This window comes from Syngnathoides biaculeatus, chromosome 8 (genome assembly GCF_019802595.1).
Source record: "Syngnathoides biaculeatus isolate LvHL_M chromosome 8, ASM1980259v1, whole genome shotgun sequence".
Classification (NCBI taxonomy): Eukaryota; Metazoa; Chordata; class Actinopteri; order Syngnathiformes; family Syngnathidae; genus Syngnathoides; species Syngnathoides biaculeatus.
Window position 1 is genome coordinate 14,856,075 of NC_084647.1, and position 15,522 is coordinate 14,871,596.

Here is a 15,522-nt window from a genome sequence, read left to right on the forward strand (position 1 = left end):
CAATTATTTTTTATTTTCAGTACTTTCTTACTTTACATGACTTATAGTTAGATGACTATTTCACATTATTCAAAGTACAGTATTAGTTTTGAAGAAAAGCAAAGATTCAAGAAGAAATTACTGATCCCCCCCCCCAAAAAAAAACAAAGAAAAAAATCAAGTTCATGATTTCTTACGGAAGCATATTGCTGCCACACCCAGAAAAAAGCCCCATTGCTATCATGTTATAACATGATATGTTTCACTTTATAATGTGGTTAATTACACGTTATAATGTGAATCATTTCATGTTATAACGTGAAAAGTATCACATTATAATGTCATTTCATGTTATAGTGTGAAACATTCATGTTATAACATTATATGCTCTACGCTATAGCATAGATTCGTTTCACGTTATAACGTAGAAAATCATAAATAAATAAATTTCACACCTCTTCACCCCCCCCCCCCCAAAAAAAAAGCTATTATTTCCGGTTCTACTTCATGTTCTTGCTCCATGTGTAAGAGACAATCTTCGGGTACACCGCAAGTTTGTAAAAAGCTCACCAACTCCATATTTTGTGCAACACTCAATGAGTCCACTTCTAGCTGTGTCTTCCTGTATGCTGCCCTGGAAGGATGTGCGTGACCAAAGTAGAAGCACAAAGTAGAACGTATTAGGTTTTACAGTGATATGTTTCATGCTATAATGTGATAAATTACATGTTATGACGTGGTTGATTTCATGTTACAACATGAAACGTTTCATCTAATAATGTGAGAATGAATTATGTTATAACATGAAATGATTCACGTTATAATGTGAAATTAACCACATTATGACGTAAAAGATATCATGTTATAACATAAAACATCCACATTACAACATGAAACATATCACGTTATAACTTGATAGTGACCTTTTGTTTTCTTTTGGGTGTGGCAGCGATACGCTTCCGTAATTTCTGGCAGAAGATTAAGATAATTTCCCAGGTGAAAATGGGGCACAAAAATTCACCATTACACCATGAATTAATTTCCCACCAATGGAACAATAACCAAATAATAGCCAATATTAAAACGACCGTAATTCACACAGGTAAATATTGTTGAGACTTTTCGTACTCTGACTGTACATTCCATTTTCCAAATGGACAGCGGTACGTTGTCAGTCAACTCCATAACAGATTGAGTGATTTTAAGCAGAAAGAAAGAAATTGAAGGCATAATACAGCGTGTAATGGGCTTTATATTTGGAAAAGTACACACAGTTGGCGTCTGTATGGCACCCTGCACTTACGTCTACTTCAACGTGGAGTCGCCTAATTAATTTTTGATCACGTTATTCTCACCAAGCTTCTAGTTTATTGAGCTCTCACATCAACATGCTGAGACAATTAAGTTTTTACTTCTTTATGCATGGACAAATTGGCAATTACATAGTGAAGAATGTCATTACCTGCCCCTTCAATGTATATTATTAAGCCACCCAATGGCAGCACTCAGTACACATATTGGAATTGGACTGCGATTCTACATCAGGAAACATTATTTTTGCGACTAATTCAATTTCTGCTCGTGTTTTACAGTACTGTTGTAGTAGTAGATTAGAGAAGATTAGCGTGAATCATATTTTGGCATGCTTTCTAATTCAGCGATTCTCCCTTTTTCTATTGCAGATGTTTATTGGGAATTACGGAGAAAAGACGAGAGTGGAGAAGACTAAAGAGGAAGACAATAAGGATGTGAAAAAGGCTTTTGCCAATTCTCTGCTCGGTGGAGAGTATGATGAGGAGGAGTCTGCGAAGTCTTTCCAGGAGGCCCTCAAGGAGTGGAGAAGCGGAAGGTGCGATGCCACCGCAGAACCCGTGACGATATGGACTCAAACGGGTGAGAAATCATTGCGATCGTCTGCAAAGTATATGAATGTTGACTGTAAAAAGACAAGTGATACATCCCCTTTTTAATTGTATCATTTTTATTTCGTTCTTTTGTTACTCTGACAGGATGATCATCAAACGCCAAGCTGTTTTGTCTCATTATTTATCCTGCCTTTTTAGCACATTTTCCTTGTTGTTACTTTTATTTACGAGTTCTGTGAGGATCCCATCACACATTCCAGGTTTTTAGAAAATCCAATATTAATGAATGATAACAGAATGTGTTTTTCACGAGATAAAACGTCGCCATAACGGGATACCTGGAACCCTTTTCAGCTTTACTAGCCTCCCCACGTTCAAGGGACGACCCCACTTTCCTCGCCCTGCGCCGTTTCCATAAAGTCCCGAATGTTCCTTGACGTGTTAAGACCTTCCAGAAAGCGCTTAGCACTGCAGTAAGAAAAATAATCCGTGGCGGTTGCATATTGAGATAATGAGAGCGATGCTATGGGTGGCTGTACTCCACGCCACAGCGCTCATTCCCTCAGCCACGTGCCCGCGCGGACGTGGATTTGTCCAGGCCGCCTTCCATCGCATATTGGGTCTGCATGTGCAGCAGAGTGTACTGTATATCTGCGTGTTTATGGATGGTGCTATTAGCGGTGTCTAGGTGTTGGAGCTTTTTATTTTGCCTCCTATTTTCTCTGCCTCACCACTTGGACAGACATTTTCCCTCTCCCCCCTCTGCTCCAGTCTGCAAATTACTGCCAGCCCCTTCAGCCCTAATTATTTCTGTCAAGCCACTGGCACACAGGTCCACTTTAAAGCCGCCACTGTGGACTTCTAAAGTGTTGAGAGCAATCATAATGTTTTTCTTTCTTTCCTCGATCTGTGTTGTTTTTTTTTCTTCATCGTGTGCTTGTAATATTCCTGTTATGTTGCGTATATCTCTTTGTTATTCTGTATGGACCTTGCTGCTTTCTGCCACTTAGTGTTGGGTGCAATGAAAAAGTATATTCTCAGTTCTCAAAAACTTGTTGTTTCTCATCCTACAACTGTCTGACACATTCTGGGCTTTCTTTTCCTGTTACCAAACTTTGTTTATTTATTTTTTAATCTTATCCCTAAGTACCAACGTCAGGTGTAGCAGCCCAAGTTGGCTTCCTTCCACTGAGAGGCCACGAAGGAGGAAGAGAAGGATGGGGAGGCGGCAAGGTACCGGTCAAGGTGGCGTTCCCTAAAAGCAGACTTAGCTACTTGGACAGGTTGCTGCTCAAGAAACACTGCAGGTACACATTCCTTACATGTTTGAAATGTATTATTTGATTTCTGTATTTGTGTTTTATTACATTTCATATTGGTTAATTAATTAAATTGTACCGTGATTATAAGGGAGGGGTGCTCAATGCGTAGGCCGCGAGACAGTCTTGGTCGATCGTGGGACGACGTGCCAAAAAAAAAAAGATGTCAGCCAATGTTCCCTCACTAAGTGAGGGATGACTGGTTGTTACATCCAATGGCACAATTCACATACGTACCGTAAATAATGAAAGAAGAAGCCACTCGTTTCTTTTAGGCAGCACACGGGACTTTCTCTAAAAACGACCACTGCTCCGCCACACTCTTTTTCCTAGCTTACCTTACACCCCCCCCCCTCCACCTACTCTTAAAGACGTACACTCATAATTACAAACATTACAGTAGTTATCCAGCCCATCAATGTGTTTTATAATGACAGTGTCCACCACCGCTGCTTTAGTTGGCAACACAGTCTGGCAACGTAGAGCAAAGACAAGGTAGACATGCTGCTTATGTTTACTTTTTATATTAATGGAGAAAATTAAAAAAGAAATGCTGTCGTTTTAAGATACAATGACTGTCGGAGTATGTGAATAATTGAAGAAAAAGTGGTTAAACTGGATGAGATTTTCTCTTTTCTGAGTGGGAAAGGTCTGGTCTGAAGCCAAAGTAGAAAGTGCAGGATGAGATGGTGTGTCATTTTAAAATTCCACATTGGCACAACTTGATCCAAGATGAAATCACAGACAATGACAGTGCACAAAAAGCCAATTCTGTATTTTAAATCTAGGAGGGAACATAACATTAACCTTAAAACAGTTTGGCAGCGTCATCATCATCATGATCATCATCATCCCCCCTCCCCCTTCTTCCCGTCGATAGCTCGCGAAAGGCTGGCTCCTTGAAAAGTAGATCATGGGGTAAAAAAGTCCGAGCACCCCTGATATAAGGTATAGCGACCGCACACAGGGTCTATGGGCATCGCACATTGTCCCATTTGGTCCCAGTCCGCCACTGACCGCACCAAAACACAAGTGGCCCTCATGTGCACATGAGAACACAAAGATATTCCCAACCAAGTATTGAAGACTAACGTATCGTTTTGTGTTAATGAGACCCACATTTTTTTTCTTTTATTTTCCTACAAAAACTGAGAAGCAAATGGTGATTTCTTCACGGTATTTTTGAATTCCTGATTTTGTGGGTTTTATCAGCTAGAAGCCCAAATCATAAATACTTGAAATTGTTTAAATTGTGGGCCTTGAATTTATTATCAATGAAAGTTGAATTTTTTGAATGGAAATATGGAAATAAATGAACTTTTCCATAATATTCAATACTATTGGGAAAGGGTTTGTACACAGAGTATATTTCTATTTGCTACTGTAAACAGGTAAACTGTGTCAACAGTGAGGAGATCCAAAGACTTGGTAGAATTTCGGAATTCAGAGAACAATAAAGCGGAGTCACTGCGCCGAATACGGAATTGAATCCCGGACGAACTTCAAATCCCAGCTGAGTGCTTGTTCTTGATCCCAAAGCGCTCATGGAAAAGAGGACCCCCAACGAGCCAGCATTACCAACTCGGTCTGATTTATAATGTATAAAAAAATGTCAGCGTGTTTGTTACACCACGTGTTATTTAAAATAAAACTTGATCAACGGTTCAATTCTTGAATATCTCGGCCTGTTCATTAATGTGTGGCTTAAAATCAGTGCGAAATTCACTTTTATGTCATCGCCGTGAAAATCACTTCATACCAGAATCGTCTTAACGCATGAGTAATTTTGAGTTATGTTACTGCCTTTTCTAGGATGCTGATTTTGGCATTTCACTATTATTACTCTTCTACTCATGTATGCACCTTTATTTTATTTTATTTTTTTTCCATCATTGCTCTCTTGCCGCCGCCTCTGCCTTTCCTGCCTCTCGGTCTAAACACGGCGTCGACGTAGAAAAACATTCTCTCTGCGGCACACGTCCCGTCGGCTGGCCGAGTGCTCGGCTTCGGCAGGTCCCATAATTACGGCGCTTTATTTAAGCGGCACCTCTCGGACCGAGTGGCCCACCGGAGACCGGGCCAGAGGGGATGAGAGGTAGAGTGCACTTTAAAGCACACTGACCGCCTGAGCAGGACAGCTTTAAGTCCCTCGCCGTGGCCGCCTTTAAGTGAAGAACAGAGCAGGGAGCCAATCTAAGTGCAATAAGCCTGCAGCCATGATGGCGGCAGAGCTTAATGAAGAGACAGAGGGACTGGCTGGCTGGTCAGGAGAAAGAGTGAGAGGCTGAATTTTAACAAGTTTCTGATGGTGAAGGGAGGATGGAGTGGGAGATGTTTTATAGAACTCACTAAGGGGAGAGGTGTATTAGAGTCGTAAACATCACCATCACATTGTGTGACTCTGGGGGTTGTCAGGCTGATTACCTGAATTCTCTGGGTGGGGTGAGTGAGCCTCCTTCCATCAATGCCACAGTCAAAGGGATCTGTGATTAAGGCACTGAACCCTTGAAGACGATCTGTACGGCTACAGGTCTGAAACTTTACACCCACTTTATACTGTATTACCTTTTTCAAAACCTATATTCAGCCGACTTTATTGCCTGTGGCAATGACTGTGGGTCATCACCTTGTCGCAGTTTAAAAGAAAAAAAATCTGACAGTTGAGTTGCTAGAATTGTTCTGCAAAAAAATAAATAAATAAATAAATATTATGGGGAAAAAAAATATCTGGCAGCTTGGTTGCCAGAATTTTCCCCCCTATATATACATTTTGCACCATAAAATGTTAAACTTTACAGTTTCAAGTAGTAAATTCACAGCCCTTTTCGACCGAATTTACATGAATATGCTCTTTACTAGAACAAAGAATTCAGTCAAATTTACATGCAATTGTTGCTTATTGTACACTTTCAATCAGTTTTATTCAGCGATCATCTGTGATTTTAAAAATATTTTTAAACTTCCAATGATGTTGCTACAATGTGTTCATTTTTGTGTCCAGTAGCATCTCAAAATGTTTCACTTTAACAATGGTGTCCTGTTTTTCGTGTCACTGTTTTTCAATTTTTTTCTACAGCTATCTTATTTGAGAAATGTGGTTATTTTAACATTTTTACTGTAAAATGTAAATTTGGGAATGGTTGTACGTTACAAAATATTAATGTACATTTAATGTTTGTTTAATGTTTTAATGTTTTGTTCTATTCACAGTTTTTTCCCTAATATGACATTACAGCATCCATTATCTCAGCTGCTTATCCTCACAAGGGTTGGAGGCCTGCTTGGAGCCTAACCCAGCTTTTAATGGGCAGGAGGCGGGGTACACCCCGAACTGGTCGGCAGCCAATCCCAGGGCACATAGAGACAAGCAACAGTCGCAATCACAATCACATCGAGGGGCAATTTAGAGTGTCCAATTAATGGTGCATGTTTTTGGGATGTGGGAGGAAACTGGAGTCCCTGGAGAAAACACTCTACAGCTTTCGATCATGGGCAAGAAAACAAAGTATAGATGTTTCCGTTTATCTTGATTGTTGAGTGCATAATGAATTTGACACAACTCTCTTCCGTTCTTCCAAAGGTCTGTTTTGATACAAACCATTTGTTGGAGCCTCCAAAAGCTGCAGTTTTGTAAAACTTGTTTCAATCCACTGATCGTCAGAGATCCTTGTAGCCTGGAGACCTGACGAAGAAATGAATCAGACGGTCTCATGTATAATTCTGCAACTTAACTGGATCATAAATCAGAGGTGACCTTGAAAGGGTCTATTTTTCACAGTCCTTTTCCTCTGCTGCTTCTCGACACTCAGCACGAGCAAAGTTAAGAGTCAGAACTTCAAACAGGGCTGATAGCGGGGCACCAGTGGCATCCGAAGCTGTTCACTCAAATTTTTGTCTGATGTGTTGCAAACTTTGGATTGTGACATTGTTTTAATCCTAATGCAATTGATGGATAATGTCAATTAATTTCAGTCAAAAACAGCAGAAGAAACAATAGAAAAGCTCGAAAGTCTCTTAAGAAAAGGACGTATTATATTATACGCATTGTAAATTATTGTAAGTACACTTTTTGGCTCCTCTCATGTCAATTAAAGACGCAGCTCCATAGTATTCCAACAACTGTAATTCCCGCCCTACAGGGCACACCTGGTTATAAGCCTCACCAAGTACATTTGTAAAGGAAATACTATTTGGTACATACACACGCCACAGCTGTATAAAAGCTGCAAGTGCCCACATTGAAACATGAAATATTTATAAAAAAAGAGGGTACACAGAAAGGTGCTAACACAAGCATGGCGCGAATGCAAGCGTGTCACTAACGCTAACGCTGCGCTAGCATTAGCTAACAGGGGCGGTTAAAAAAAAAAAAAACATACCGGTAAAAATCACTGAGACACGCCAGTAACACAGCAGCAATACGCTAGCACAGCGCTAACGCTAGCGCAGCACTAACATGGCCAGTAAACGTCACTTCCTCGGCACATAGATTCCGGTCTCACTCTTACCTTTTTTTCCGCTTGAGGGCCCCTTGCGGCCGTTGGAAAAAATGCACAAATTAACCGCATCACCGCATAAACCGTGGGGTTGAATGCGTGTGTAATGTATGCGGCTTGTCGGCTGGAAATTACGGTATTTTCAATCTTGCTATTTATGATTTTCAAACTGAAATGGAAGAATATCAAACTGGTTTGATTTGAACACTTTGAATTATTGCATGATATGCCTCTGTTACCTGTTATGACATTTTACTCAATTGTGTGTTTTACATGTTTTCTCACAAGTATGTTCCTAAAAAGCAAATGAAAATATTTTTTTCAAATTAGAATAACAATTTGCTGTCAGAACTTTGGCTGTCATGTGCCTTCATCCCAGGACTCCTATTTTCCTGTTGCTAAATTGCTCCTCACTTTTATAGAAGTTAAGAACAATAAAAATATGTTCATAAATAGCATTTGACATCATATATACTGTAAATCATAGTTTTTTTTATAGGATAACTACAGATTAAATATTCAAGATGCCTTTCAGAGTACTTTATCAAAAATGACAGATCAACGTACTGAATTGAAGTTTGACAGTTACACTCCGAGAGCAGCATTGTAAATATCATTTGTAAGAATATCAAAACACGCTGTAGTCTCACAAATGTATGCTAACGCAGTAGTAAATGTAAATATTTGAATGAAAACCACATCCAGCCCAATGATATCAAAAAACTCAATGAAAAAGTCACTATGGTACTGCATGAGCAAGCATTCTTGTGCCATTAATTTGTCTCAATTGCTTCCATAGACACAATTAATGGAAACGTGGTGAAGTGATGACAAGAGGGACCACTATGAAATGTAACTTTCTGAAAAGGTATCGCTTATTCTTATTCCACAGGTAAATGCTAGATAAAGTAAGTTGACATTTTGCTGCAGTGTGTAAGCGCTTAAGAAGTAGAGACAATAAGCAAGATTTCCAGCTGGAGTCAGATGGTCCACGTTTCTCTCTCAGCGGCTTTGCACTTTGCCCTGCTTGGAGAAATGAAGTTACCCGGGAACGTAAAAACAGGCAGTGTAAAGGACAAGGTTCCGCGCAGTGAAGGTGAGCCTTAGATCCGAAGAGATTACTTTTTATGTCTTCGTGCTTGCGTCTGCTTCAGAACGAGGCCGCGGAATAGCTCAAAGAGTGAAATAATGGAATGGGTGACATGGCACGTTTAAACACAATTCCATGAATATGACCAATTTTCTCATTTTACTTATCCAATTGAGGCTCGTCACCCACTTTTGGCCTGAAGGTGAGCAGTAGATCTGAATAGATAACTTTTTTTTTTTAAATGCGTTCGTGCTTGCATCTGCTTCAGGACGAGGCCACAGAATAAATCAGCTAAAAGAGTGAAATAATGGAACGAGTGCCATAACTTTCATACACATTTGCATTACCATAACCGATTTTTCTTGTTTTACTTAACCCAATTGAAGCTCGCCACCCACTTTTGGCCTCTAGTACAGATTTAATAACTGAACGGACGCGAGCATTGAGGAGGAGCAGGAAAATGGTCCAGCAGGTAATGAGCTCCCATGTTTTTACTGCATTAAAGTACAGTAATGACAGTTTTGTGCTCCTGTTATTGTTTAGGTAAAAAATGTAGGTGTGCGAACTACACATTTGTGTGCATGAACATCAGCGTTAACTTACAAAAAAAAAAAAGGTTCTCTCTTGTACAGTTTGGATGCATTTTGCCTGCCTGTCCACATCGAGCACACTAATGGGGTAATCACAGGCTGCGATTGTGTGGGCAGACGCACGTCGGAGGCGCCTCACGCTTGACAGGTCGCACTCTGCCGAGGTGAGGAGATGGACAAGGGTGAGAGGGCGGAAGGGCTTCCTGGCAGCCTTCCTGACTGAATCTTATGACTTGTCAGTCATCAGTCAGGTCGGGGGTAGCGTCCTAAGTGTTTAGCCCCCAGCGGTGATGGGAGACAAGCAGACATTTAGACCAGGGTTATCGCACGCGCTTCCAAACCGAAGAACCCTAAATCTGTCAACTCGTACCTCATCCATCAAGATTTGCTGTAATGTTAAACTCAACAAATCCTCCTACGCTTTTAGCATCCAACTCCAAGAGTTGTAAAGTCAACTCATTTGCAAAGGGTGTAATAGTTTGTAATTGGGGATTTGTCGAGGTGCTTTCAGACATTTTTCAGACAGTGCTTGACAAAAATGAGCACATAATGCCTGTCTGAGAGGGGGAAAAAGACCTCATACACTATGTGAGGTATGAAACCCAGACCTTTGGGACCTCCTGTTCGTATGTTGTAATTCTGTCACATTATACTCACATGGCAAGGCAACCGGATGACTTTGATTCAATAAATCTAGAGGACTTTTATTTCCAGGCATCAGTGTATGTATATTTCCATCCATGTTGCCCCCAGAGTTAAGGTATATGGAATTAATAAAATGCTAATAAGATAAAAGTACCTAATTCTGCATAGTTTAAGCCAACTTTAAACCTTTGATAACACCACATCCCAAATGGAAAGAACCTACCGAGCTTCCTACCTGTCACCTCCAGTAAAGCAATTTTTAAGGCCAGTGGTCACTAATTGTGGACCAGAGTCCACACTAAAGGTCTGCTATTGGGCTGACGTAATGTCCAGTTTTTTTCTGCACCTGACCTATTCATCCATCCATCTATTATTTGAGCCGCTTATCCTCACAAGGGTCACAGGAGTGCTGGAATCTATCCCAGCTATCAGGCAGGATGCAGGATACAACCTGAACTGGTTGCCGGCCAATCGCAGGGCACATAGAGATAGACTACAGTCAGACTCACAATCACACCAAGGGGGCGATTTAGAGTCTCCAATTAATGTTGCATGTTTTTGGGATGTGGGAGGAAACCGGAGTGCCCGGAGAAAACGCACGCAGGCCTGGGTAGAACAGGCAAATGCCACTTAGAAGGGGCCGGGATTTGAACCCCGGTCCTCAGAACTGTAAAGGCTGATGCTTTAGCCAGTCGTCCATCATCCATGTATTCAAGTATATCTTTATGTATATATCAAAATATTCGAAATGAATATAGTCATACACAGTTGGAAGTATAAAATATTTTAAAGTTAACATATCACCTTATATTCGTTTGTGTATTATTCGAAACTGCAGTGTTGTTGGGGTCAATGTCAATTTTTTGGGATCCCAATAGTTAATCAGTGCTTGTGTTTTGAAGAAAATTGGACCCACAGTCAATAAGCACACACTAGATGAAGAATTCCATTACCTCGGAGGCATTAAATGTTACCCTATTACTGTTTATTACGTCTGGAACGAGCTACAGTCAATGAGCAGAAGTTATTATAAATACTCCCCGGGGAAGTTTTGCTGTAAACAAACAGCACATGCAATGAAACACATTTGGAATGTCAAATGAGCATTAGCCAGTATGAAAAACTGAACAAAATGGTGTCACTCCGACTTCCGAGCCATTGACCATGTTGTCGTGGATTAAAGCCAAAATTAGTTCTCTTTTGTCTCGCTGTGAAATTTGAAAAGTAGCATATGGAAATTGTTCATTCCAAAAGTGCAGAATCATTTTTATCAAACATATTTCAAACAATGGGTCTGATTTGTATGGTGACAGAATTGATCTAGCATTGTTTGGTTGATTTTACGACTTTGGGGACATACTGGGAAGCTGTTCCTTCCAACAGTTGAAACTTTTATAACGCATAATAATTACAGCGTGTTCACCGGTGTCCCATCCCCTGTCTTTGATTTTGAAAGTTTGTGGTCATGAATAATTGAATGCTGTGGCATGAAATTCTGTGGGGAACACTTATTTTTCACTGTCATTTTCCTGAGTTGTCAGGTGGTCCCACACGCTGGCGTGATGGAGAAATTGGTGGCGGCAGTCTTTAGTCAATGTCAGCATATGAGGGGTGTGGGACAGATGGGAAACCAGCAGTGGCTGAAAAGTGTTATCTCTTAAATAATGCTACAGTTTTACTTCCAGTACACAGTTTATGTGCAACAGCGAATAATGTTCTGTATATTCTCAAATAGGGGCCTTATGCTGTGTAATAGACACTTATAGAGCTCGTGCACGTGACGTCACCATTTTCACGGCGCCAAACTGCCGGTCAAAAAGAGCTGTCAGACAGTGTGGAAAGAAAGAAAGAAAATAGAAAGAAAATAAACCGTCGGTCACAGTGATGTTTACGTAGGTTAACGTGTGGCTGCGACACGCTTCCATGTACGGGGGCTGAAGCCTATCCCAGTGGTTTATTTTCTTTTTTTAAATACGCATTGGACTCATTTGAGAACAATACATATTTAAAAAAAAAACATCGTCCACGTAGAGGTTTACTGAAGTTTAACGTGTGGCTGCAACACGCTTCGTGTATGGAGGACCTGACTCGCTGTCTTTTGTATTTTCCCAGTCATAGTTAATAAATGTGAGTTTGTGTAAAGCCGGGAGTCATTTATTTAAATATTGGTATTTGTATTGAAAAAAATCTGAATGCCTACATCATTATGTGGGATTTATTCTTGATTGAGAACAGATCCAGCAACAAAATATTTGTATGCGTCCAGACTTTTCTACAATTTCAAACTCTTCCATGTAAATCTCGACGACTTACTCACCAGATACGTGTAGATCCAGTTGTCCAAGACAAGCGAAAGCGGGTTGAAAAACATCAATTTCTGCATTAAATATGGGTCCTCTATGCCTAAGTATCTTTCATTTTTCCATGTACCTTCGTTTATTATCACCTTATAATGTTTATGGGTATTGGACAAAACTCTGGGCATCGTGTTATAAGACATATTCTCGTGCTGTCTCCAACCGACTTAGCAGTGATGAATGCTTTGCTAGACCATCAATATGGCCAGTCACGTGACTTCAGTGACGTAGGTGCATGAGCTCTATACATGGATACTTGGATTATTATTTGTTTATTTTATAGAGTACATCTGAAGGGCACTCAAAGATGCTTCATCAAAATAAATAAACAAATAAATGCTTACTGCAATACCTTCTACCACCCACTCCACAAAGCAGAAATGGCAAGTTTTCACTCCAGAAAAATAAAGTGCTGCTGCATGAAAGTATTCTGGTGCAAAAGCTGCTAAACATCTCAAGTTTGAAAGGGGGAAAAAAAAACAACCAAACAAAAAAAACAATCACATGTCCACTGAAGTGAGCATGCCACGCTGGAAGCGGGGACAGAAAGTTAGTGAGGAGTTATATTAGAAGAGTGAATTTATGCCATGTGGAATGAGACCAAAAACAAAGTAGTGCTCAAATACAGAAGAGAAGGGGGGGAAAAGCAATTATCCAGATATTTTTTTCCATCAGGAAAAGGCATGAACAGATAATTATCGGTGGTTATAAGGGGAATTTGCATCCCTTTGTGGAGGTGCCATAGGTACAGTTAGAGTATCGATGGACAGTGCATGTACACGGTAAGGGTGAATGCAAATCCTAAAGGGCAAGAAAAACTGTAGGTCAACTTCATGTACTCATTTTTAATCCATACTAAGCCTATAATGATCCAGAACACTCCCAAGTACTGAGACCTGCATGCCTGGCCAAATGTGAAAACCAATAGGTGATAACTAAACAGAATATTAATCTTGCACTCAAGACATAATAACAAAATATACAGTACTACAATTAAGAGAGAGTTTTTATGAATAGTACAGTGAAAAAATATACCTTATTTGTACATTGAACCTCCCTACAACCTGAGCAAGACGTACTGTGGTGTCAGCTTTGTGATCGAAAACCTTACTGTTACATTTTTTGCACTGATTTCCCCTAACAGCGTCCGGCCTCCAGCAAAACAAGAGAATTGTTTCCCCAAACACTCTTAAACAGAAACGAGTCTCAAGGAGTCCGCCAAGCCTTTCCCAGTCGAACACAACCTTTGGTACAATTGCAGACAACGCTTCAAACCAAAGTATCCCAAGATATTCGTCCCTTAAAGCTTCATACTTCACTTGGTCACTCAATTACAAGTATGCTGTGTGTATGATATTTAAAAATGTTTAAATTGCCATTGCATTTTTGAAACAGTTTCAAGAAAGAGTTTCTTTGTGGATGTTGTGGATCCAATAGTGGCGTTCATACAGGTAAAAGATTTTCTTTGCTCCGCACACAGCGCTGGCCACTCAGAGTAAGTCATTACACTTCCGCTCCTGAGAGTCCAAACATTTCAACATCAGCCTCAAAGCCACAGCGGTCCTCTTCCTCTCCCACACTCCATAAATCAAAACCGCAACTCGGTTCCCGACACGTTTCACACTTGCCGTCGTTTTCCACATCGTCAAACTGAGCTGCCAAAACACCTCCCAAAGTCCTCGCTCATCTTCTCCTGGTCTTTCTATTTATGCTGGTGTCAGATCACCAATCTCAGATGTGCATCCCTCTCCCTTCCCACCGTCCTTCTCTTTCAGGTCGACATTTCCAGTTTCATCATGTTCAGCCTCGCGGCCAGAAGACTGCCGATTGAACCCACAACGGTCACTGTCATCCCAGTTGCTCCGTGAACCAATCTCGTCATCGAAGTTTTCAATTCCCCAATCATCTAACAAAGTAGAATCCCCAAACCAATTTCCTTTACTTAATCTCTATTTCTGCTGTGTATGTGTCCGTTGTTTCCGTGAGCTCGTACTACGTGACCTTAAAAGACCTCAATTATTCACAATTTGTGTGAAGAAAAAAAGATGGGCATAAACAAACAGTCCAGAAAAAAAAAGTATGCTTGTTTTTTTTCTCCATAAAGACAGTTACGATGAAATGTCAAGAGATTGCTTGGATTTGACTTTATATGAAGAGGAATACTTAGACCAATAGTCTAAAGATGGTTGGTATGGAAGAAGTATCCAATTAGGTACCAAAACAAGTTTTTATGTTTTAATTCTCGGAATGAATAAAATTATAGCAATAGCTAAATGCAGTACACCTGTCAAATTACGCACAATTTGGTAGATTCCACCATGGCATGGCACCATTGGCAGGCACAGTGGACAGCTGGACACCACATCTGCCTCACAGCTCAGCTTCAAAATTGTCCGTAGATGGATGTGAGCGCAAATTGTTGTTTGTTTATATGCGCCTTTACCTAAAGGTAGATGGGATAGACACACCCACGACCTGAGTGAGGATAAGCGGTCCGGAAAATGGAAAGATGGAAGTTTGGGGTAGAACACCCAAAGGACCTTTCCGATCTGTCAATCACTCGTACAATAATAGCCAATCAGATAGCCACATTGTCTTAACCCCTGGCTTGACATGTTGTCCCACAAGCAATACTGGTTGTCAGTAGCGTGCGCTTGGAAAAGTTAACGTTACGAAGAAAATGGTCCTCAGATGCGCTTGGGGAACGTGCAATTCTGGTGAAAGATATAGTGCTAGGTCACAAGTGGCCCGGTTGATTCATTTTCCAAAGCCTAAAACACAGTTGACAAAGTGCCCATGATAGATTAAGGCTTGCGAAAGAGCGCACGTACAACTAAACAATAATCAATATCAATAAACACAAGGCTGTATGTTCGAAGGTTAGTGAGGGAGAAGTAACTTCGCTGAATTAGAGTTCATTATGATCAGTGCGTCATACATTGCAGGAAAACTTTCACTTTGTTAGTGTATCACTGACCTGCTGAATGAAGTGTGTAATGTTTTATGCCGAAGAGTTGGGTTAGTGATATGTAAATGCGCCATGTCATGCAAGAGAAATGGCTATTTGCCTACTGTATTTGTATCACATTGGACTTTTAAGACAGACCATTGGGTTGGATTACGAGCAAAGCCAAACTTTTTGATTTGGTGACTACGGTACTGACTGAGTTAATCAGCATTG

The 15,522-nt window shown here is 40.5% G+C and overlaps 1 protein-coding gene across 7 annotated transcripts in view; it reads left to right on the plus strand.

The window, feature by feature from the left end:
• zbbx (zinc finger, B-box domain containing) overlaps positions 1-7,908 on the plus strand; it is a 34,296-nt gene extending 26,388 nt beyond the window's left edge. For 2 of the 7 annotated variants that reach the window (XM_061827338.1, XM_061827341.1), the window contains exons 7-9: positions 1,662-1,872; positions 2,992-3,151; positions 6,399-7,903. In XM_061827338.1, coding sequence (XP_061683322.1) covers positions 1,662-1,872; positions 2,992-3,151; positions 6,399-6,570 — 543 coding nt within the window. In that variant the 3' untranslated portion in view covers positions 6,571-7,903. Of the gene's footprint in view, positions 1-1,661; positions 1,873-2,991; positions 3,152-4,554; positions 5,746-6,398 lie in introns of those variants that run through there. The other 5 variants (XM_061827339.1, XM_061827345.1, XM_061827342.1 and 2 more) reach the window with 5 other exon arrangements.
• The last annotated feature ends 7,614 nt before the right edge of the window (positions 7,909-15,522 follow it).